Source organism: Caretta caretta, chromosome 5 (genome assembly GCF_965140235.1).
Source record: "Caretta caretta isolate rCarCar2 chromosome 5, rCarCar1.hap1, whole genome shotgun sequence".
Taxonomy (NCBI): Eukaryota; Metazoa; Chordata; order Testudines; family Cheloniidae; genus Caretta; species Caretta caretta.
This window is the reverse complement of record NC_134210.1, coordinates 58561608-58586779: the sequence shown is the minus strand read 5'-3', so window position 1 is coordinate 58586779 and position 25172 is coordinate 58561608. Positions and strand designations below refer to the sequence as shown.

General features: G+C 43.4%; 1 protein-coding gene across 6 annotated transcripts in view; it reads right to left on the bottom strand.

The window, feature by feature from the left end:
• ADGRV1 (adhesion G protein-coupled receptor V1) overlaps positions 1 to 25172 on the bottom strand; it is a 416951-nt gene that overhangs the window by 297885 nt on the left and 93894 nt on the right. For 4 of the 6 annotated variants that reach the window (XM_075128570.1, XM_075128569.1, XM_075128566.1 and 1 more), the window contains 9 exons: positions 21602 to 21732; positions 21219 to 21318; positions 20146 to 20325; positions 17147 to 17310; positions 16445 to 16538; positions 15043 to 15075; positions 11826 to 11904; positions 9982 to 10120; positions 9312 to 9453 (listed from right to left, as the gene is read on the bottom strand). In XM_075128570.1, coding sequence (XP_074984671.1) covers positions 9312 to 9453; positions 9982 to 10120; positions 11826 to 11904; positions 15043 to 15075; positions 16445 to 16538; positions 17147 to 17310; positions 20146 to 20325; positions 21219 to 21318; positions 21602 to 21732 — 1062 coding nt within the window. The remainder of the gene's footprint in view (positions 1 to 9311; positions 9454 to 9981; positions 10121 to 11825; positions 11905 to 15042; positions 15076 to 16444; positions 16539 to 17146; positions 17311 to 20145; positions 20326 to 21218; positions 21319 to 21601; positions 21733 to 25172) is intronic. The other 2 variants (XM_048851004.2, XM_075128568.1) reach the window with 1 other exon arrangement.

Below are 25172 nucleotides of genomic sequence, written 5' to 3'. Positions count from 1 at the left end.
CATCTAGTCCAACCCCCTGCTCAAAGCAGGACCAATCCCCAATTAAATCATCCCAGCCAGGGCTTTGTCAAGCCTGACCTTAAAAACTTCTAAGGAAGGAGATTCTACCACCTCCCTCGATAACGCATTTCAGTGTTTCACTACCCTCCTAGTGAAAAAGTTTTTCCTAATATCCAACCTAAACCTCCCCCACTGCAACTTGAGACCATTACTCCTTGTCCTGTCCTCTTCTACCACTGAGAATAGTCTAGAACCATCCTCTCTGGAACCACCTCTCAGGTAGTTGAAAGCAGCTATCAAATCCCTCCTCATTCTTCTCTTCTGCAGACTAAACAATCCCAGTTCCCTCAGCCTCTCCTCATAACTCATGTGTTCCAGACCCCTAATCATTTTTGTTGCCCTTCGCTGGACTCTCTCCAATTTATCCACATCCTTCTTGTAGTGTGGGGCCCAAAACTGGACACAGTACTCCAGATGAGGCCTCACCAATGTCGAATAGAGGGGAACGATCATGTCCCTCAATCTGCTCGCTATGCCCCTACTTATACATCCCAAAATTCCATTGGCCTTCTTGGCAACAAGGGCACACTGCTGACTCATATCCAGCTTCTCGTCCACTGTCACCCCTAGGTCCTTTTCCACAGAACTGGCCATTCGGTCCCTAGTCTGTAGTGGTGCATTGGGTTCTTCCGTCCTAAGTGCAGGACCCTGCACTTATCCTTATTGAACCTCATCAGATTTCTTTTGGCCCAATCCTCCAATTTGTCTAGGTCCCTCTGTATCCTATCCCTGCCCTCCAGCGTATCTACCACTCCTCCTAGTTTAGTATCATCCGCAAATTTGCTGAGAGTGCAATCCACACCATCCTCCAGATAATTTATGAAGATATTGAACAAAACCGGCCCCAGGACCAACCCCTGGGGCACTCCACTTGACACCGGCCGCCAACTAGACATGGAGCCATTGATCACTACCCGTTGAGCCCGACAATCTAGCCCACTTTCTACCCACCTTATAGTGCATTCATCCAGCCCATACTTCTTTAACTTGCTGACAAGAATACTGTGGGAGACCATGTCAAAAGCTTTGCTCAAGTCATGAAACAATACATCCACTGCTTTCCCCTCATCCACAGAACCAGTAATCTCATCACAGAAGGCGATTAGATTAGTCAGGCATGACCTTCCCTTGGTGAATCCATGCTGACTGTTCCTGATCATTTTCCTTGCGTGTAAGTGCTTCAGGATTGATTCTTTGAGGACCTGCTCCATGATTTTTCCGGGGACTGAGGTGAGGCTGACTGGCCTGTAGTTCCCAGGATCCTCCTTCCCTTTTTTAAAGATTGGCACTACATTAGCCTTTTTCCAATCATCTGGGACTTCCCCCGTTCGCCACGAGTTTTCAAAGATAATGGCCAATGGCTCTGCAATCACAGCCGCCAATTCCTTTAGCACTCTCAGATGCAACTTGTCCGGCCCCATGGACTTGTGCACATCCAGCTTTTCTAAATAGTCCCTAACCAGCTCTTTCTCCACAGAGGGCTGGCCATCTACTCCCCATGTTGTGATGCCCAGCGCAGCAGTCTGGGAGCTGACCTTGTTAGTGAAAACAGAGGCAAAAAAAGCATTGAGTACATTAGCTTTTTCCACATCCTCTGTCACTAGGTTGCCTCCCTCATTCAGTAAGGGGCCCACACTTTCCTTGGCTTTCTTCTTGTTGCCAACATACCTGAAGAAACCCTTCTTGTTACTCTTGACATCTCTTGCTAGCTGCAGCTCCAGGTGCGATTTGGCCCTCCTAATTTCATTCCTACATGCCCGAGCAATATTTTTATACTCTTCCCTGGTCATATGTCCAACCTTCTGCTTCTTGTAAGCTTCTTTTTTATGTTTAAGATCCGCTAGGATTTCACCGTTAAGCCAAGCTGGTCACCTGCCATATTTACTATTCTTTCGACTCATCGGGATGGTTTGTCCCTGTAACCTCAACAAGGATTCCTTGAAATACAGCCAGCTCTCCTGGACTCCTTTCCCCTTCATGTTAGTCCCCCAGGGGATCCTACCCATCCGTTCCCTGAGGGAGTCGAAGTCTGCTTTCCTGAAGTCCAGGGTCCGTATCCTGCTGCTTACCTTTCTTCCCTGTGTCAGGATCCTGAACTCAACCAACTCATGGTCACTGCCTTCCAGATTCCCATCCACTTTTGCTTCCCCCACTAATTCTTCCCAGTTTGTGAGCAGCAGGTCAAGAAAAGCTCCCCCCCTAGTTGGCTCCTCTAGCACTTTGCACCAGGAAATTGTCCCCTACGCTTTCCAAAAACTTCCTGGATTGTCTATGCACCGCTGTATTGCTCTCCCAGCAGATATCAGGATAATTAAAGTCACCCATGAGAACCAGGGCGTGCGATCTAGTAGCTTCTGCGAGTTGCCGGAAGAAAGCCTCATCCACCTCATCCCCCTGGTCTGGTGGTCTATAGCAGACTCCCACCACTACATCACTCTTGTTGCTCACGCTTCTAAACTTAATCCAGAGACACTCAGGTTTTTCTGCAGTTTCGTACCGGAGCTCTGAGCAGTCATACTGCTCCCTTATATACAGTGCTACTCCCCCACCTTTTCTGCCCTGCCTGTCCTTCCTGAACAGTTTACAACCATCCATGACAGTACTCCAGTCATGTGAGTTATCCCACCAAGTCTCTGTTATTCTAATCACGTCACAATTCCTTGACATCACCAGGACCTCCAGTTCTCCCTGCTTGTTTCCAAGGCTTTGTGCATTTGTATATAAGCACTTGAAATAACCTGCTGATCACCCCTCATTCTCAGTATGAGGAAGGAGCTCTCCCCTCACATATGTTCCTGCCTGTGCTTCCTCCTGGTATCCCGCTTTCCCACTTACCTTACACCATTAGGTGTGTGTGCGTCGTGTGCACGAGCGTCGGAAACTTTTTCCCTTAGTGGCTCCCGTCGGGCCGGCAGGACCCCCTGACTGGTGCCACTGCGCCGTGTATATATACCCCTGCTGCCCTACCCCCTCCAGTTCCTTCTTGCCAGCGACTCTGACAGAGGGGTAGGAGGCTGGGTGGTGGAATGGACGTGAACAACACATCTCGAAGAAAAACAGTTACAAGAAGGTAAGTAACCGTTTTTCTTCTTCGAGTGCTTGTCCACATCCATTCCACATTAGGTGAATCACAAGGTTACCTCTGGAGGAGGGTAAGAGTCATGGAACAACTCTGGAGGACCACTCTGCCAACGGCTGCGTCCTCTCTGGCCTGCTGGTTGACCGCGTAGTGGGTTGTGAGGGTGTGCACCGAGGACCAGGTGGCTGCTCTGCAGATCTCCTGGATCGGGACCAGTGCCAGGAAAGCCATGGAAGTCACTTGCGCCCTGGTCGAGTGGGCCGTGACCACCAGGGCCAGAACACCTGCGAGCTTATAGCACGCCCGGATGCAGCTTGTTGTCCAAGACGAGATCTGCTGCGTCGACACCGGGCGGCCTTTCATCCTCTCGGCTATGGCCACGAACAGCTGCGCAGATTTATGAAAGGGTTTGGTGTGCTCCAAAAAGAACGCCGGTGCTCGACAGACATCCAGGGTGTGTAGATTGCGGTGACTCGGGTCCGTATTGGGTTTTGGAAAAAACACCGGCAGACAAATGTCCTGGCCCAAATGGAATTGCGGTCACCTTAGGGAGGAACTTGGGGTGAGGTCGGAGCTGCACCTTATCCTTGTGAAACACTGTATACAGTGGCTCAGAAGTGAGAGCCCTCAGCTCGGACACCCTTCTGGCCGAGGTAATGGCCCCCAGAAATGCCACCTTCCAGGAAAGGTGGAGGAGGGAGCAGGTAGCGAGGGACTCAAACAGGGGTCCCATGAGTTTAGAGAGGACCAAGTTAAGGTTCCAAGGAGGGACTGGGGGGGCATGAGTATGGAAACATCCTCTCCAATCGTTTAAGGAACCATCCCACCATTGGGTAGGAAAACATTGAGCCCCCCGAAAACCCTGGATGGAAGGCAGAGATGGCTGCCAGGTTCACTCTAAGTGAGGACGGGGCCAGCTCCTGCTACATGAGGTGCAGCGGGTACTCGAGAATGGTTTGTACCGGGGCCTGGCACGGCTGCACCTGTCGGGGCTCACACCAACAGGAGAACTTTTTCCACTTGGCCATATAGGTAGCCCTGGTAGAGGGTTTCCTACTGCCAAGCAGAATCTGCTGCACAGGAAGGGAGCACTGGCTCTCCAAGGCGTTTAGCCACAAAGCTTCTACGCTGTCAGGTGTAGTCATTGCAGGTCAGGGTGGAGAAGCCGCACACCATCCTGCGTGATGAGGGCCCGGTGAGGGGCAGGACTACCGGGGCCTCCACCGACAGCTCAGGAAGCGTTGTGTACCAGTGCTGGCGGGGCCAGGCTGGGCTGATGAGGACACTACCACCCTGTCCCTGCATACCTTGAGCAGGACCTTGTGTACCAAGGGCAGTGGGGGAAACACATACATCAAGCCCTTCCCCACGGGATCGCAAATGCGTGTGCGACTGAGCCCAGGCTGTGGCCCTGGAACGAGCAGAATCGCGGGCACCGGGCATTGACCCTGGTGGCAAACAGGTCTACCCAGGGAAACCCCCACCTGTGGTAGAGCAAAAGCACGATGTCCACTCTGAGCGTCCACTCATGCATGCCGTACGACCTGCTGAGGTAGTCCGCCAGCTCGTTTCGCACCCCCGGGAGATATGACGCCTCGAGGAGAATGGCATGGGCTATACAACCACATTGATATGGAGCAACTGCTCTGCTCCGGACCACAAGCCCTGAGTCCTGAGGTCCCCCAGGTGAGCCCCTGCATCCGTGGTTTGACATGTCCATCATCAGCGTCAGGTCCGGCTAGGGGGTGGCAGAGGGGATGCCTTCGCAAACCACAGGCTGGGACTGCCACCACCGCAGGGAGTCCAGCACATCCCTTGGGGCTGTCATTACCAAGTCCAGGGGGTCCTTGCCTCAGCAGTACACCCGAGCGAGCCACACCTGCGGTGTCCTGAGTCTCAGTCTGGCATGCCTGACCACATGTGTGAATGCTGCCATGTGGCCCAGCAGCTGCAGGTAGCACCTGGCCGTTGTCATTGGAAACTGGTGCAGGGAGGCCACCACTTTCTGGATAGCCCGGAATCGGGATACTGGAAGGCTTGCCCTAGCCTGCACCATGTCTAGGACTGCCCCTATGAATTCCACTCTCTGCATGGGCACGAGAGTGGACTTGGGGACGTTGACCAGGAGCCCCAGCTCGTGGAACAGTCTCAGAGCCACCTCCACATGTCCCCGCACTTCTGCTTCGGATCGACCCGTCAGGAGCCAATCGTTGAGGTACGGATAAACCCGGACCCTCTGCCTCCGTAAGAAGGCCTCCACCACCGCCATACATTTTGTGAACACCCGTGGGGGTGCAGCTAGACCGAACGAGAGAACCACAAACTGGTAATGCTCTTGGCCCACGGTGAAGCGCAGGAACAGCTGATGAGCTGGGTGGATGGCAATATGAAAGTACGCATCCTTCGTGTCGAGGGCAGCGTACCAGCCTCCCGGATCCAAGGAAGGGATGACAGTGCCCAGAAAGACCATGCGGAACAGGGCCTTGACCGGGAACTTGTTGAGCTTTCGCAGGTCTAAAATGGGACGAAGGCACCCTTTGGCCTTGGGGATGAGGAAGTACCGGGAGTAGAACCTTTCCCCCTTAGGCCGTGCGGCACCACCTCTACCGCCCCCACCTGTAGCAGTGAGCGAACCGAGAGGGGTCCCTGAACAGGGATGAGGAAGGGGAATGGGAGGGAAGGAGGGAAGAGAATTGCAGCGAGTACCCATTCCATACTGTGCGTAAGACCCAAAGGTCCGATGTAATGCTGGACCATGCACGGGAGAAACAAGCCAGGCAGTTCAGGAAACAAGGGGACGGATCCAGTGACTGGTCTGGTACGCTGTCCTCAAGCACATCTTCAAAAGCCTGGCTTAGTGCCCAGCTGGGATTTGTGCTGACCTTGGTTCTGGCCCGGTGCATTATTATTGTTATTATTGCGCCATCGCCTGTTATCCCTGCCTCACCTACGGTAAGGCTCATGCCTGTGACGAGGCTGGTACTGACGCTGAGGGGGAGGCTGCGGCTTAAAGGGCTTCCTCTGCGTCACCAGGGTGTGCATACCCAGAGACTTACATGTAGCCCTTGAGTCCTTGAGGTTATGCAGCCTTGCGTCTGTCCAGTCCGAAAATAGCCTGGACCCTTCAAAGGGGAGCTCCTGGAGTGTGCTCTGGACCTCAGGAGGCAGGCCTGACTCCTGCAGCCGTGCTGAGCGCCTCATGACCACCCCTGATGCGATTGTTCTGGCTGCCACGTCTGCTAAACGCAGGGAGGTCTGGAGAGAGGCCTTAGCCACTGTCTTGCCCTCGTCCACCAGGGCCGTTTCCTGTTGGGAACCTTGCGGGAGGTTGTCCTTAAACTTCCCCACCACTGCCCAGGAGTTAAAATTATGTCTCTTGAGGATGGCCTGCTGCTTAGCAATCCTCAACTGAAGGCCCCCCGATGAGTACACCTTTCTGCCAAAAAGGTCCAGGCGTTTTGTCTCCTTGGCCTTAGGTGCCGGGGCCTGTTGACCATGGTGCTCCTTTTCATTCACCACTGAGACCACCAGGGAGCACGGACTTGGGTGGCAAAAAATAGGAATTCATAGCCCTTTGACGGGGCAAAGTACTTGCGCTCCACACCTTGGCTGTTGGAGCGCTGGAGGCCAGGATCTGCCATATAGTCTTATAATTCGATTGGATGGTCTTAATGAGCGGGTGCGCTATTCTAGATGGACCTTCGGGGCTCATAATGTCCACCATAGGGTCCTCCTGCTCAACCGACTCCTCGGCCTGCAGCCCCAAGTTCTGGGCGACCCTATGCAGTAGCTCCTTGTGGGCTCTGTGGTCTATGGGTGGAGGGCCGGACACCGCTGTTTCCGCCACCGCCTCATCCAGGGATGACGAGGAGGTTAGCAGCTGCTTGGCCCCCTCTGGCCGGTCTTCCTGCTCCCCTTCTCCCGCGGGAGGGGCCTTTGGCTCGGGCCAGGGCGGGAGACCTTGGGATGGCACCGGACTCGGTACTGGTCTCTCCAGTTTACCCTGGGGGGATGCTGGAGGCCTAGATACTGTGGCTTCCGGCACTGTCAGGCGTCAGTGTGGGGACCGGGACTGCTGCACCGAGTAGCTCACCCTGGACGGGGCCCCTTGGCGCTGTTGATAGGCCCAAGGAGTCCAGAAGGGCCAATGACCTGGCGGCCCCCATTGGGGGTGCCACCCCATCAGAGGGTCCTTGCTATCCAGAACACGAAGCGAGTGACTGTAACGGCCAGAGTCGGCGCCAGACTGTGGCGATGCTGACAGCGAAGGCCACAGCGGAGCCGACAATCTGTGCCGGCGGGAGGTCGATGAGCGACTCCTAACGGAATGGGAGTGAGACCGGTACCGATATCCCCGGAAACGGGATCTGGACCGGGACCAGCGCCAGCGTTCTCAGGACCAGCACCTGTGGGAGTCCTCCGGCGAGCGCCATCTCAACTCCTCCTGGTGCCAGTCTCTACTCGGTGCCGGGGATCGTGCCTCGTCCGTGACTTTCTCGCGCCGATCCACTCCCGGTACTGCGACTTCCTTCTGAGCCGCAGGTAACTGGGAGTCCGCAGACGCGGAGCTCGACCGGGACCAACTCTGGGAGCGGTGCCGGGATGGTGTCCTCGAAAGGCACCCCACTGCCAGCTTACCCCTCGACGGCACCCGTGGCATGGTGCCAGAGGATTCTCCCTGTACGGGAGGGGGCTCGTCGCCGACAGGTCAATGAGATCCTTTGCTGCCTCAAAGGTGCCAGGCGTGGAGGGCTGATCCATTAAGTCCTCGAGCCCATCGTCCGCACTAAGCTCACTTGGGCCTGGGCTCGGTGGGACTCGTGGCACTGGAGCCACCAGCGCCTGCGCCGGTACAGCAGCCTTCCTGCTCTTATCAGCGCTCGGGGCCTCGGAAGGCGCCGGCCTCCTCTGCGGGGAACGTCCGCGCCTTCCTTTGGGCTGCGCCATGGGCCGCACCGGGGAGGACGAGCAGTGCCGGGGCCTAGTCTGGCGCTGTGGGGCAGACCGCTTTCGGTGTTTAGCCGGTGCCAGGTCTCCCGACGGCTCTGGAGCACTAGACGCTGAGGAAGCTGGAGCTGGCTTTGTTCTTGGCTTGAACGCCTGGCAAACCTTACACAGCTCAGTTTGATGTTCTTCCCCCAGGCAACGTAGACACGAGCCACGGGGGGTCACTAACTGGCGTAGCCTTGCGGCACGTGGCACAAGCCTTAAACCTGTGGCTTGCCCCACGGCCCGGGGTGGGTGCCGGAAGTTTCCAAGCACTTAATCACTTAAGTGTCCACAACAAAGTGTATGCTAACTAACTGATAACAGCTATCTATATGAGAAAGGCTAAGGGACTGCTCTCATACAAGAGAGAGAGGTAACAAGGAACTGGAGGGGGTCGAGCAGCAGGGGTATATATGCACGGTACAGTGGCGCCAGTCGGGGGGGGCCCTGCCAGCCCAACGGGAGCTGCTAAGGGAAAAGGTTTCTGACACTTGTGCACGCAGCATGCGCACATCTAATGTGAAATGGACATGAACAAGCACTCGAAGAAGAATTTTGTATTAACAAAAGACAGTTCCTGTAACTATAATTGATTTAGACAAAAGAAATTATGCACATTCTGCAAACTTTTAATTTATTGAGCTTCCATGGGAAAAAATTCTAGTAATGAAAAGCAAGATTCTGCTGTCTTTAGTCATAATTAGTAATGCTTATGTGACCACACCCAGAATAAGCTATAAATTGCCAAGGGGGAAGAATCAAGCCTATACCAATTAGATTAAAAAAGAATATACTTTTTTACGCTTTTATCCTACATATCACATCTTACAGCACTTAGAGAAGAGGCACATTAGTTACTCATGAGACAGGCATAAATGTAGCTCTACATAGCTCAAAAAACCAAAACCACCATGCTGTACAAACGTGTACAAACAGCATGGTTCCTCATAAAACTTAATTTCTACATAAGTCTTGCTTTATAGTTCACTCATTTTAAATAAAATCTTAGCAGTTAGATAAATTTCATTACAGGTTTCAGAATCGTCATCAAAAGTGTAAAGTCACCCACAATAGGTAAATGATGGTTTCAAGAGTACAATGATTCCTCAGGCGTAAAGAAATGAAAACAGCTGTAACACAACAATAAGAAAGACCTAGAGTATCAAGAATAAGTCTATTTTACCCGTTGTGTTCTCTCCTAGTTCCAGCCCCAAGGAGGGATTTGTTAAAATTAACTGGAATTTCTCATCACCTTCAGGAATATCATCATCAAAAATCATGACGTCAATGTATTTATACCTTTCTCCATCAGCAAAAGAGAGCATCTGGTAGTGAAACATACAAGACATTATATCTTAACAAGTATGTAACATGAACACGTACGTGATATTTTGCAAGTCTGGCCTACAGAATTCTTAAAAAATGGAAGAAAAATGCAAACAAAGGACCATATTCTGAGCGTCTATTGTAATGTGGCCAGAACAGGAATTGAGGGGCCTTCAGCAGAATCAGGGCCAATAAGCACATTTCATTGAAGCAACTTTTCAAAGGGGCCCATTGTAAAGGACCTGTTAAGAAAAACGGCTTCCAAATATGAACTATGTATTTTTTCCTAACAAAGGCTACATACGAAGTCTAAGTATAAAATTTCAGAACTTGGATTATTCTGATGATTTATAAAAAAAGATATAATCCTGTTTCCCTATAATTTCTGGTTTAGAAAACATGCAATTTAAGATAAATATCTAGTTCAATACTTTGCATGATTGCGCCAATTGAGAATAATAATTGCATTATCAATACTAAGGAGACTTGAGAAATGAATAGTACTGTACTGTGCGTTTTCTTCTTACCCTTGGCGTCACATTAAAATCCAGTCCCAGTTTTGCTTCTAGATTCTGGGCATAGAAAAACAATGACACATTGCCAGAAGATCCTCTGTTACGGTATGCTACTAATGTCAGACCCCCATGGATTTCATCTATTTCAAAACTAAAATAAAAAGCAAGAAGAATCCTCTTATACTGGTAGTATGCAACATCAGTGATCAGAAGAGAGCATCAAATTTAACACAGAGTGCACAATGCTTAGTCATTCAAATCAGTGATCAAAACTCAGCACCTTCCTACCCATTCATTTTCAGAATGCATTAGATGCAAAGATGAGATCTGTCATCTCTGGGGGCAACACCTTTACATTAAACAGAGCAGTGACTAAATTCTCAGTAAATTGCTAATGCAAATACCGCAGGTTCTTGGTAAATTGCTAATGCAATCCTCTACTGAGCAATATTTGCCTGTTTCTGAACTGTGTACACATATATATCCACTGCCATCTATATATTAAAAAACAAATGGTGTGTGATCATATAACTAAAGAATATCACAATGATTACATAAAGGAGTCTGAACTAAGGTGGCACAGGCATTTTCTAAGTTTTGAGTCCTTGACATTGCAACCTTAAGAATATTCTTTTAACATAGCTGTTTGGGTACAAAATATAAAGTCAGATCATTGTTACAATCACATTTTGAAATGACTCAGTATATTTTCAAATGAGAAAGACTGATTTATTCTTTAATTATGTCTAATGTAACTTTTTATATTGTCTTTTACATTAAAGGTGGAATTCAGCCCATTGTGGAGGGTCTTCTGCACAATGCCTGAACAAGGGGCAGGGAGAGTGTCTACACAGAAGTTTCTGCACTCCCTCACAGATGCAGTCTCAATGCTGGGTCTGAATGAGACAAGTGAATATTGGAGGTAGGAGGGGAAATGGCCCCCTCGTTTCCTTGTTTCATTCACAAAGTACAAACCTGAATGCATTTTAGGTAGAACAAGTGAAACTTTATTAAACCCTGTGGACTGCTCTGTCAACGTGGATGATTTGCTTCCAGCCTATCTCTGTGTTTCTTGTTCCACTGATGTCTTGTGAGTAACATTCCCTCTAGGGCAATGGGACCTCTGACTCCAGTTACACTGATTATGTTACAGTCCTTCCTTACGTGTATACAGTGAAAGGAACACCTATGTAGGGGTGTGGAGGTCCAGTAGATTTTATGAGTGGAACAATGATGACTGACAAGTTGTGATGGAACCCAACAGCCTGAATACAATTTGGAGAGAAAGATCATATTCCTCAAACCCCATTTATTCAAGCTGGTGCAGAAATAAGATTAGCTGCACCAAAATATATATAGATATAGACAGACAGACAGAGACCTCCACAATGAGCTGAATTTCATCTTTACAGCAGAAAAAAATATATTTTATATACATACAAAAATGCACACACATCCTCCACCAAATCTTGAGCTAAATCTGAGGTATGTTCAGTGAAATTCAGTGTGATAGGGAAAGGGAAATTGGCTTGAACTACATTTATGTCCCTCTCTCCATTCTTGGGGCCACCTGATCACCCAACTGGTCCATGGTGCAAAGCAGAGTAGCTAAGGTCAAGACCAGGGATAGCAAAGGAACTGCTGCACAAGCCCCAAAATACCTGATGATTCCCCAATGTAAGAGAAATCCTTCATTTGCCAATTCAGATGACTTTAAGGCTGCTTTGCCACACCAAAGGTTTGATCTTGCTTCCACTGAAATTGGTGGGAATTTTGCCACTGATTTCCAAGGGAGAACGAATAGGCACTCAAGCAACTAATGACAGACTAGGCTCTTCATGGAAAATGAGACTTACTTGGTATTCTGCCATTCAATTACTCCTCTCACTCCATCATTAGCATCTATAATAATCTGAGCTGCCAAGCCTTCTGCATCTAAAGACAAAATACAAAGGACTAAAAAAATATCAAAAAAAAAGAAGAAAACCTGTTTATACTCTGTTTTTAGGGCTTGATTAAAAATCTGTTTTTAACACAAGTGCCAATAAGCTTTACACACAGAATACGCAGCACTTTGTCTCCAAAGTGGGAAAGAGAGTGGGCAGATTAACTGCTAATGCACAGAGAAAAGCTTGTCCCCACTAAATGAAATGAAGAACTATCTTCCACACAAAGAGTGACATATTACTAGACATCTCTGTCTTACCACAGGTACACACAACATTACAAACCAATAAAAAAAAGCAACATTACAAGAATATTAAGGTTGCAAACACCAGCACTGAAAAGTTAGGAAATACCAGAATTAATGACAGGTTTCAGAGGAACAGCCGTGTTAGTCTGTATTCGCAAAAAGAAAAGGAGTACTTGTGGCACCTTAGAGACTAACCAATTTATTTGAGCATGAGCTTTCGAGTGAGCTGTGGCTCACGAAAGCTCATGCTCAAATAAATTGGTTAGTCTCTAAGGTGCCACAAGTACTCCTTTTCTTTTTACCAGAATTAATGTTGCCCGTGCAATCTTAATTTGGTCTCTGGGTGCACATGCATTATGATCACATGCTAGTTTCTCCATAGACTCTACCCTCATTTAGTGCACAAAATGAATGGTAAACCCAACTAAGCTGTTATTGAATATTTTCTTTTATCCTCATAGATAGAATATCAGGGTTGGAAGGGACCTCAGGAGGTCAACTAGTCCAACCCCCTGCTCAAAGCAGGACCAATCCCCAATTTTTGCCCCAGATCCCTAAATGGCCCCCTCAAGGGTTTAGCTCACAACCCTGGGATTAGCAGGCCAATGCTCAAACCACTGAACTATCCCTCCCCCCATCATTCAATGTGTGGTCCCATTCCTTATTTACTGTACACTACTTAAACCATTCCAAGTTCAGCATTACTAATTTCCTTATGGGAATTTCTATGGTGCTCATCACTCTTACACTTTGTGCTCCATAAACATTAATACACTTATCTTCATGATACCCATATGACATGAGGACGTTTATTATAGTCACTTTACATACATGGAACTGAGGCATAGAGAAATTAATATAAAATGTGTCCATTCATTTTGGATACCTAATATGAGATCCTATGGTTTAATTTTTCAAAGAATGTAGCACTTTACTTGTTCAGAGCACAGCACTGCCAGGCAACCTGAATTTAGGCATTTCCTCACATACGCATTTGATTTTGAAACCTTAATTTTTTAAATATTTTTGTTTAAACTTAAAGTTCCTAAGTTTAATAATAATAAAAAAATTGGAAAAAACTAAAATTTCATCCTATTGAACCATATTTACTCTTCTCATGGTTCATCAGTAGAGTTATGATCTTTAGGTCCATGGCACAGACCTCTATTACTTGAGATGACTAAGTAACTATGAGTAGTAGATGACTGTTATCTTAGACCTGCCACTCGAGGAGATGAGGACACACATTATCAGTGGGATTCACAGTTATTTGCTAGACAGGAAAAGCTTGTTGAGGATGAGGAATATGGGTTTAACTCCAGGTTCTGTACGAATGTGCACGCTAGGGGCTGCAGACCTTTCCGCCCCTGTGCCCCCCAGTTTCTCCTTGTTCCCTTCTGTTCCTATCTCCTATACTCTCCAACTCGACTCTCCTTACCAACTCTTTCCCTTATCCTCTCCACCCAGCTCCTGCCTTTTCTCATGTCCCTTCCCTTCTTCCCAGCTCTTGCCCTTCTCCTACCTTTGTTCCTATCCCCCTCTGCTCCTGCCCCTTTTTGCCCACTCCAGGTTCCTGGTCCTCGTTCCCCTTTCCCAGTCCTCATCCCTGTGCATATAAATGGGGCTCTTTCCTCCTTTTCTTCTGTGCTGCCTGAGAGTCAGCAGTGGGAGCACCGAGAGCACAGGAGAGACAGTCTCCACAGCATCTCCCTGTAGCCAGGTGGAGCAATCACAGGTAAACTCCTGCTCAACTCTGAAGCCCCAAGATGGAGCAAAGTGAAGTTGGAATCTTTGGAGAATTTAGCTGCTCTGCTCTAACAAGCATCTATTAAGCATGTGGGAACTTGGAACTTTCTAAGTGTTATCGCTTGGCAAAATTTTGGTGGATTTTAACAAGAACAGCAAAACAAACATCCCTGACACCTGGGTGACACCCCTTTCCCTCTTCCAAGTCCCTGTTCCACAGAATGGAGGCACTAGAGCTTCTCTAGAAAATGTCAGACGTTAAAAAAGGTAAAAACAATGCATTTTCCCCAACTTCATTCTCAGAAATTTTGCTGAAACCAAAAGATGCACCCTGAGTCAGACATCCAACGTCGGGCATTTTAGCACAAATGCTTGAAGTTTGGCAAAGTTATAAGCAATTGAAGCTAATGAAAAATGTTGTGCAACTTTCCACCTTCACTGCCTAGAATATAATATTTTGTGGGTGAAATCCTGGTCCCGTTGACTTCAATGGGGTTTTGCCTCTCACTTCTGTCAGGCCAGGATTCCAGCCTATTCCTAGCACTGACCCTTTTTGACTTCCTAAATTGTGAAATTTAGCAAGTAAATGAACAATACAGCGAGCACGATGCATCTCAAAATGTTCTTTAATTGCTTATTTTGACATCTGGATAGTACCTCAATTTATTTACAACATAATGAAGTTTAAGTAATATGAGGTTTTATAATATTGACTTCTCTATTAAATCTTTGCTGGATAATTTTGTGCAAATTATAAAGTGTGTGGATAGGGAAGTGTAGACTAGCAAGATTCTAGTATAATATTTAGAGTCTAGAATTCAGGGTTATCAGGGAAAATCATGGGTTAAAACTTATCCCTATATATAATGTGTGCATCTGCAAGCCTGTCGAATATTTGTCCTAGGATTCCCACTATATCAGGGCTAAGTTACTGTAAGTCAAGAAGGTGCTCAAGTACCTCTAATAATGCAGGGTAAGACTAAATAAATAGCCTGTCACAGAATATAGTTCTGGAAGATAATTTGTCTCACTCATGTGTTACTCTTTGAATGTGCAGTAAGTATTTATGGTTTAGAATCAATGAACTAATCACAGCTCAACCTGCACAAATCAGCACTGGATGTTGTGTTTACCTTTCAGTCTGTAATGAATCAACTCAGTCATTTCTACAGGCATGCAAAGAAAAGGGAAAAGAAGTCAAAGAGAAACTATTAGAAGCACACTGTAAACACATTTCTTTAACATTAAGGGTCTGATCCAGCTCTCTTTGAAATCAATGGCAATTTTGCCATGCGATCAGGACTCTAACCAAGCAAGATGATAAATGAAGATCATTAAAAGATTAATTTCAGGTTTCAGAGTAGCAGCCGTGTTAGTCTGTATCCGCAAAAAGAAAAGGAGGACTTGTGGCACCTTAGAGACTAACAGATTTATTTGAGCACAAGCTTTTGTAGCTCACGAAAGTTTATGCTCAAATAAATTTGTTAGTCTCTAAGGTGCCACAAGTCCTCCTTTTTTTTATTAAAAGATTAAGAAACCCCATTGAAGTTGATCCTCAAAACCAAATGTAATAAAAACAGTAATAAAAAGAGACTTTATGAAGTCTGTCATCCAAACATATGGGCCAGTTACACAAAGTATTATTTTGGCACATATGTTTAGATGCTAAGTAAACAGTAACCAGGGTAAGAACACAACTCTGGAGGAGACATAAGGAGCATACCCTTTAATACAGACCAGACACAATGGTAATCCTTGTGCTCAGGGAATGCAAGGATTGAGTAAGGTTAGTGCTAATATGGGTGTTATTCTCTCAAAGATCCCCTGGCCCTACTGTCCCACTCCTATCTGCAGAGGTCAGCAGAGCACACTGCACCTTGTATATGAATGGCCATGATCCCCCCGCAACCCTTTAAGCTCCTAGAGGCACAGTGACTGTCTGGTGTAGAATGCTTACTGGAACTTCTCCTGCTTTGCCTAAAAGGCACACCACAGCCCTACCATTTTCTCTGGTGAGATTCTGTTAATAGGCACTGCTACTTTTTGAGAAATAATCCCTGTTCACCAGCTTCTGTTTGAATGATCCCAGCTGTTGACCTGTGCAATGCATCACAGGCACCATGCTGCATTAGACACCCAAAGACGTTTGAGTTAGTCAAGCAATGATTATTCATTGGTGAAATGTACAGCAGTAAGTTTTCTCACTGTCCAAACTATTTTCATATTAGAATACAAGAATCAAATTTCAAGATGCAAATTAACTTTCCTCATGAGACACATTTTACTAAATGACAAAGGTTTTTTAAAAATTGAGATTAATTGATAATATACATCCCTTAAAATCACCCCACCATTTTCCTGAATCCCAAGAAATGTAAGCTTTATGATTGCATAAGCCTCCTTTTCAGTTATTCTTGCCTTGACCTTGCCTTAAATCATTATACTACTGTAATAAATATAAATACAATGCGTTATTACATATATACAATTCATATAAACTGTGAAGTAAATATGGTACTGATACAGATGTTATACCCAGTCTGGGAGGGAATGACATCAAAGGATTCATGACAATTTCAACAGATGTTAAATTAATCAGGAAGAATTCTTGCACTTCTGGTATATCATCCTGCAGAATAAAAGCACAGTAAATTCTCCTTTTATGATCCTTTAAGATGTGAGTCAACCAAAAAACAACACTTAACTTATGCCCCAACAATTTTAAATTATATTAGACTTTATTCATTTATTCCTACCCTCTTAAAATACAGTTATTAGGTCTGAAATTGATCCTCATGTAATATGTTTCAAATAAAGTATTATATTTTGTTTAAAAGATACTACCGTGACAGAAAAAGCTATTCCTGAACATAAATTTCATTGTGAATTTAAAAAGCACTAGAAGTACCCGCTTGAAAAAGAAAAGTATGTACCAATCAATCCATATATATCTGTAGGCAATGAAGACTATTCTGAATTCTAGGTATCAATTGAAGCTTAATGAGAGTTTGATTCCATTCATGCATGTCTAGTTGTAGTCACTCTCTGTGATTAACTGTACCCCTCTGGTTTCCACATTTAAGATTAGGGCAAAAAGATCCTCCATTATTTCTTCTGAGCCACAATGAAACAGTATACAGCATGAAATGATGGAGAAGTTGTGGGAATTAAGACCCAGATTGTGCACCCACTGAAGTCAAAGACAATCATGTATTGATGACGAGGATTAAGATTTACCTCTAGAATAGTAACATTTATAGAAGCTGATGTTTCTCCTTCCCCTAAAAGCAGCCAACCAGACACAGGTATGTAATCAACTCCTGGTTCAGCCAAGGTCCCTTCTGTCTGATTCCTTACTCTGAGCAATCCTGGCACTGTTGCATATGTAACATTGATAACACCTAGTAAATGTAGAACAAAACAAAAAAAGTTCTTATATTTTAATTCCTATTTAACTACAATCCAAATAGACAAAACAGACAAAGTGCAGGAGAAGGGAGTATTATCCTCATTTTACAGATGGGCAACTCCATCAGGCAGATTAATGACCTCATCCAAAGCCCACTGAAGATAACGGGAGCCACATCATTGGTTTCAGTGTGCTTTGAATCAGGCTCTCAGTGACTTGTAACTGGTCACCAGGAAGTCTATAGTGTAATCCAGAATTAAAACCCACATCTCGAGTCCCAGTCCAGTGCCTTAGCCTCAAGACCATCTTTCTTTCCTCTTCCAAAGGAAAAAAGGCTCCAAGACCTTTTTTTTAAACACTACTAATTTAAAAGTGTTTTGCAAAAGGGAGAAAATGTGGTTTTGTGGGTATTTTTGCTGAGATTTTTCTTTCCCTCCTCCTAGCAAAAAGCAGAGTACAATCTAATTAAGAAGTTTAGGGTTTGACACAGTAAAACTAAATGGACACAATGCCTAAGTACAGAGGTTCCCAAAATTTTCTGGTTCAGCTTCCCTTGCACTAGAATGGTGGATGAGCACAGCCCTCTAACCACCCACTTCCTACCCACACCTTCTATCCCTTATGCCATGTTCTAGAATAGGGGCCTTTCAAGGGGCTTAATGGAGATAGGTACCCAACTACCATTGAAAGTGCGTCTTTGAAAATCCCAGACATTATCTCTACTTTATTCTTGCAGCTCTCTGTCCCCTTTTCTTTTACTTCTCCATTCTTTTCCTGCTTTTTCAACTTTTAATCCCTTTTTTGTTCTGTTTTTATTCAATTCTTATGTCTTTTCCTAGTTGTTCCCACTCCCTTCCCCTCAGTCAATACAAGGCAACAAAGTTTGATTCATTCTGAAACACAGTGTTGCAAATTGCATCCATCCCCAGAAGCCAAGTGTCAGAAATGCAGTATCACCACTTATGATCAATAAGTGACAGACTAGCTAGTCCATTCGAACAAGAAGCTACCAATTTCCTGAGATTTGAAGATGGTGGGACTGAGTGGCTATTTGTGTTATGACCATCTACCACCTGGCTACAATCTAATGTATAACATACCACTGCAAAAAACAACTGAGCAATCAAAAATTTACCTAAATGGACCACTGCTAAAAGAGAAATGGAAAGTAGCTGCATTCATTAAGGAATAATCATTTGAAAACTAGTCATAATCCCTAACAATATTTTATGTTTGATGAGAAAACAAAAAATGATGGAAACCTACATGAACTTAAAAGGACATTTGACTCTGGCTCATTCCTTCACTTCTTGTACTAGAAGGAGTTGGCAATATTGTAGAGGTGATATCTGCAACTGCTCAGAAAGAGGGAGATTTTGTCCTAGTGTATAAGCAATAATTATTTTTCACATCAGTTGCTCTCTATGCTGTGTCATAGCACAATGGTTAAGCAGGTGGTGAATTATAATTACTACTTCTGATTAGCTAAAAATTGCACCCACATTTATTTCACCCTGCCTCTCCTACCCCACCTCTCCAAACCTTTCCTTGTTGTTCATCCTATCCAAATGTTATGTCTTCTCCTTTAGAGAATTAGCTCTCTGGGGCAGGAACAGTAATTTACTATATATAAGCTTGGAAGGATTAGATTTTTATCAGTAAATGTTGATAAACATTGACAGGTTTCAGAGTAACAGCCGTGTTAGTCTGTATTCGCAAAAAGAAAAGGAGGACCATCGGATGAAGTGAGCTGGAGCTGTAGCTCACGAAAGCTTATGCTCAAATAAATTGGTTAGTCTCTAAAGTGCCACAAAGTACTCCTTTTCTTTTTTGATAAACATTGAGTTGCTCATACACACACAACTGACAAAAAAATATTTTCACCCATAATAATAAAAATGTACAGATAGACAAAGTAAGAACAATGCTTCCTAGGAACTTATCAGAGATTTATTTAAGGACATTTATGTTGTACATTTTGACATGTGATGTTGACAATTTATGTTTTAACAGTTATAAAACTAACTTTTTGAATCTCAACATCTACGGTCCTTAAATAATTATTGTATGACCCCCCCCCACTGCCTGACCCCTCAACAATTTCCTGCCATTGTGAAATTTTAAATCAATAAAAATTAAAAACAACTTAAAAATAAACATTGATATTATCCATTGAAAATATTTTTAAAAATTAATTCTGCCAAGCCTAGTTGTATATTTGTATAGAGATTGGTACTATGGTGCCCCAGTCTGTTCTACCACAATACAGCTTATTATTATGTAATAATAATAATAACTACAGCCACGGGGACACAAGTATCTCATATAAACACCCGAACAGCTTTAGGAAATATCTCTTGGAGGGCCAACACATCACCATACTGGGCAGTAAAGTTCTTCAAAAAGGGGCAGGAGAAGAGAATGACATTAAAACTAGCAGAGTTTCATGAAGACCTAAGTTTAAAGGCCCATTCTCCCCACCACTTCCACCAGGTCTCCAATAGTGTGTGTTTTTTGCAGGGACTCGTGGATCACAAAGGAAGCACTGTTATGCAGGGAGAAGTCCTTCCCTGCAGACAGTTAGAGGTGAAGGGATTTGGGTAAGTTTCTGGAGGGGACTGACTAAAATTGAAAGCAAGAATATTTGGCTACTGTCCTCTTTAACTTTTGGCTGTAACTACATTTTTGCAAATAAGATTCTGAAAGTAAGAGAGCAGACACAGAGATGAACATTTGATTCATCTGACTCCCATTGACTTTTCCTCGTCAAACAGAATATGTTGCAGAAGACACATAAAACCTCTGTATCTAGAGAAATTACACAAACCTAAAGATCCAAATTCTCTGCTGATGAAAAGTTGAATAGTTTTGTTTGCCTCTTGGATCAAAACCATCCTGGATGAAGAAGCAAAGTTCAAAACTCCATGTGGTTCATCACTGGCCTCTATTGTCAAAACAGCTTCATACCCTTGGCTATCCAGGACAGCAGCACCCATTGAAGAAACGCCTGTAAAACAGTCAATGGAGTAACTACACAGAATGTTAAGCTGCTGAAGTGGGGGTTTTTTTTGTTTTTTTTTTATTAGCCATGGCAGTTTATATTTCTATTTCCTTCAACATGCCATGCAGTCAATCATATTCCCAGTACAATGAATCAGGGAGAACATGATACCATCTATTGTGTTTCTATGCCCAGTGTGGCTCCATACATGTTCTAGAGCAAATATAGCACAATACAACACAATAAAGCTATATCTAATGAAAGGATAATATCAAATGAGAAGACAGAATATCATCCAATGTACATTCATATGATGGGTAATTACAGGGTAAGGTTTGGTTTTGCCAGCGTGGCTGGGGCACCTTGAAGCAAGAACTCCTTTGCAAATCTAGCCCGGCTTTAGTAATGGATATTTGTTTAATAGTGACTATGGGCAGAGAAAATGCAGATCTAGATGCTTCTCCCACAGCATAATCTGAATGGCAGGAATAGAATCTACTGCCCTCCTTGCAGAAATCAACAGTCAATGGGGAAGTCTGCTTGTGACAGGACAAGACGAATTGTCTGAACAGATATAAATAGTGGCTTATTTCATAGCAACTATAACCAAAAGGCATTATTGGGTCCAATTCTGTTCCTATTTACAGGGGTGCAGCTCTCACAGAATTTGCTGGACAGAGTTGATCCCACTGTAAAACCAATCAAAACATATCAGTCAGAACACTCTAGAGCCAGTATGCACATAAAGAAGGACCACCAAACTTCAGTACATGGAAACAAAGTTTCACAACTTAAGTAATAAAGTACAGTGCTTTAAAAAGTCACAAATAAATTAAAACAATAATGCAAATGACATCCTTTTCCCATTTGAGATTCACCATGCTACACTTTTGCATTACCTTGAGTTCTGATGTCGAATAGGACTACTTGGTATCCTTCCTTTTCTTCAGGAATATGGTCATCCAGCAGATGAACACAGAATGTTAGATTCAATGACTCCTGTTTATTTTAAGTGGCAAAATAGGTTAGTTATCGCTGTACAAAACCCAGGATGCTATCTGTCACAGATTTTGAATGATTCCATCCAAGAAGTTTTAAATTTAAAAAAGCAAAAATTAAAAGCTACCTACAATTTGGACCTCTAAGATAGAGAGCTACAAAAATCAAATAGGTCAGGAAACAATACTATTTGGAAAGGTGTTCACCCTTTTCCACTTCAGCCTTCATTTCAATATTATCTCTAGCCTTGGCTGCTGAACACAGTTACTCTGTATGGGGTTACCTCGGGAAAGAAAAGTACTCCAGAATAGTTTTCAAAGGTTTGATCTAGGCGATGTCCAACAATTTTCCAATTAACAGTAACATTTCCCAGTCCAGGAGCAGTTCTTAGGATGTGGAACTGCAATTCTTCTCCTAGGAATAATAACATCATAAAATGTTTGCTGTAGGGAAACTGCCTTGCTGTGTATCAGTCATATAAGAATCAGAAGCATGCATTCCATAATCATGGTAACTTTTCCAAAACCAAGAAATTCAAGTATCCACTGATACTTTACAGAGAGGCTCACTATGTAACACACGTTTGCTTTTAACATAAAAGAAGAAGGAGAAATCCAAATTCTAAACCTTTCAGTTCTGTTTTTAGTTCAATTTTGAAAAATGTAATGGAAAAAGCTATCAAATGCATGCGAGGACTTATAAAGCAACTACAGCGTAAAGGCAAAAATGAATCCCATCAGAATCCCATACCCATCAGAACATGCACAAACACCAGAACAATGGCAATCCGTAGACTACACAAGATAGTAAATGCTGTATGTACTAGCTATGACACAAGTAAATTCCTATAGCAGTTCACTGGCAAGAAATATACATGTTGATAATATTGCACTGTAATGTAATTTTCCACAATGCATGCACAAAAATGCTTGCAATTACCTGTAAATTCCATTTATGTGAGTTTTAACTTACATAATAGCATCAGTTATAGATTTTTTAAAATACAAAAGAAATTTTTCACAAAAAGTTAATAGCTTCCTATGATTTCTCAGGACATACTATATCAATCGACCGAAGTGTTATCAATGTTAATTTATAAAAAATACAATAATTATACTTTTCGCATTTCTATCATTCAGTCTAATGGACAATTTAATAAAAAACTAATGAATAGTATAGCAATCATTGCAAAATGTATGAAAAACAAAAAGATAAAAATAAGCTCATAAATGTAAAAAGATGGCTTGAGGCTTCATATATTATATCAACATGAAGATATACATTAGCGTGTATAGTTGGGGGGGTGAACATATATATGTATACATACACATTATATGACAGATGTTTATTTCTAAAACATAAGCATACTGCATATGTATTTAAACAGTATTTTTCAGGTGCACAAGGTTTAAGCTTGCCAGTACATACAGTATTGCATTGGCTTCTGAAAGACAGGAAAATGTGCAGAAACCTACAGTATCAAAATATTTGGGTATGTTAATACAACACATCTCTTAGCTGTCTGAAGGTTTTATGCTGCATCATTCTTATTCACTGAAATATAAGAAAATGCATGCAGCTAAGATTATATTTTTCCTCCTTAAACAATATTTTAGGGGTACATAAATACAGCCTTCACAAGTTCTGTTCAATATTTCTACTGCCAGAAAATGACTTTCTGACCAGTTTATATTAGAGATATTCAAAGAAATTATTTAGAATTTTTCTCACTGTTGCTAATCCTGGGCATAATCAAATCCATGGAACTACATGGTTCAAGTTGCCTCTGAACAAACCCAGCTGGAGGGCAAAAGAGGGGAGAAGGTAAGGCTGGCTGAGAAAGGACCAGGTGCTTCTACAACTATCTGAAACTACCACTCACAGAAGAGGCAAGATTCTCCTCCTCTCCTTTTTTACCCTGCGATTACTTTTCTCTGGATAATAGTCCAGTGCAAAACCAGTCTATGTGGCCAGCTAGGACTTGTGTCCCTTATTGTTGCATAAAATGGGCATATGATTTGACTTGTTGGGTCTGTATCATGATATAACACCAGTGTGACTCCACTGGTTTTTAATGGAACTCTTCCTGGATTATAGTGTGTGAGATCTCAGCCAGATCCAAAGGTGCACCTGAGCTCAGCCTGGTGCAGCTAAGAAAGGGAAGGAAAGGTATGTGGCTATGATGGCTTTACACCACATTGGCTCCGCCATAATCATAGGGTCAGGTGGGGGCGGTCCAGCCCCGTGTAATTTAGAGCAGCCACGTGACAGGATACTTATAAGTAGTATTATGCTGCTAAAATTGACAGGAAGGACATCATAAAATTATTCTAGGTATTTTCTGTTCTGTTGAAGAACCACTGCTATCCCATATTTGTCCATCACTGAAATGAGATGGAAATTAGTTATTAATTTTAGGAGACTACAATAGAAATAATTTTTAAAGAAGCAGTATAAATAATTTTAAGAAAATATATGAACTTTACAAACATAAAATGAAGCCCATTTACAATAAAGTAGAATAGTATGTGTATTTAGGCGTCAGCATTTCAAAAGTTAACTCCTGGGATTGTGCTGATGTTCACACCTTGCCTTAAGCTGCTCCATTGCTGTTTCCAATAGAAAAGAAAGTTCAAAATCTATTCAATGTGACATCATTATGATTGTGTTTCTGAAGAGCGGCAAACCTGAGTGTACACAACAGATCTACGGTTTCCAAAGAGGAACATCATCATATTGTTCAACACTGCACTGAAACACATTCTATCCTATTTGAGAATTTTGCACATCCATTTAAAAACAAAATCAATACTTAGAATATTTTAGTACCACAATTGCAAAATGCACAAATAAGACACAGCATATTTCAAAATCATACAATACAATGATTTTTCATTGTTCACAACAAAATGAATTATGATGTGGGAATCAGTTACAATGTGCACTCATCTTGAGCACTCGTCATTAATCAAAACACTGGATTAAAAGTTCTAATCTAAGTGAACACTTTTACTGATTCTGGGCAGTCCATTAGTGACCAGTATTACTAAGATCTTTGGTTGTCATATCCAGAAAGAACTCAGGTAAAAGTGAGTATTATGAATACAATTTCTGCCTTCAGTAGACTGGAACAAATATAAAAGGATCTCTGGAGACTGAAAATGTTTCATTAGGTCAATTTCACTTTTTCCCCCTATTTTAATTTTTAGTGTCTTACCCAAGTCTGAAGATTTATACATGTGGCTTAGGGACAGTGAATACCTGCCTAAAAATGTGTGAGATGTACAATATTTTTATCTTGAAAATAACTTTTTTAAACTGATGGACAGTGAAACTATTTAGTAATACAGTAAATATTAAACAACATAGCATTTGGAGTTGTTTTGTCTGGTATCAATAGTTATGGTTTCAGCACAAGAAAAAACAGGTATTAAAAGGCAAAATCAAGCCCTCCGTATGCCCCTATGAAGACCTAGTTCATTCTTTTTAATCAAGAGATTCTATAGGATTATTTTTTTTCTTGCTGCAAGCCAATGCATTCTTGTTCTTTTGTAGCTGGAGAATCAATGCTCAGTGGAGTTTCCAAATAGAACAAAACATTTCAGTTCCAAAGGACCAGTTTTGCTAATGTTTTGTAAATTAACTTTAACAAGTTGAAAAGATTCATGAGGGTCACCATAATCTCTGGTATCAAGACAGTTTCTGTTAATTCCTTGTGCTCATTGATGGCTCTTCTTAGCTTGTCAGATTACAGCTGGTTTGACATGCTGATCAGAACCATTAATGCAGAGGAATAAAGGATGAAAACTGAGGCACACACCAGCACAGAATCAACATAAACCACCTACATAAAA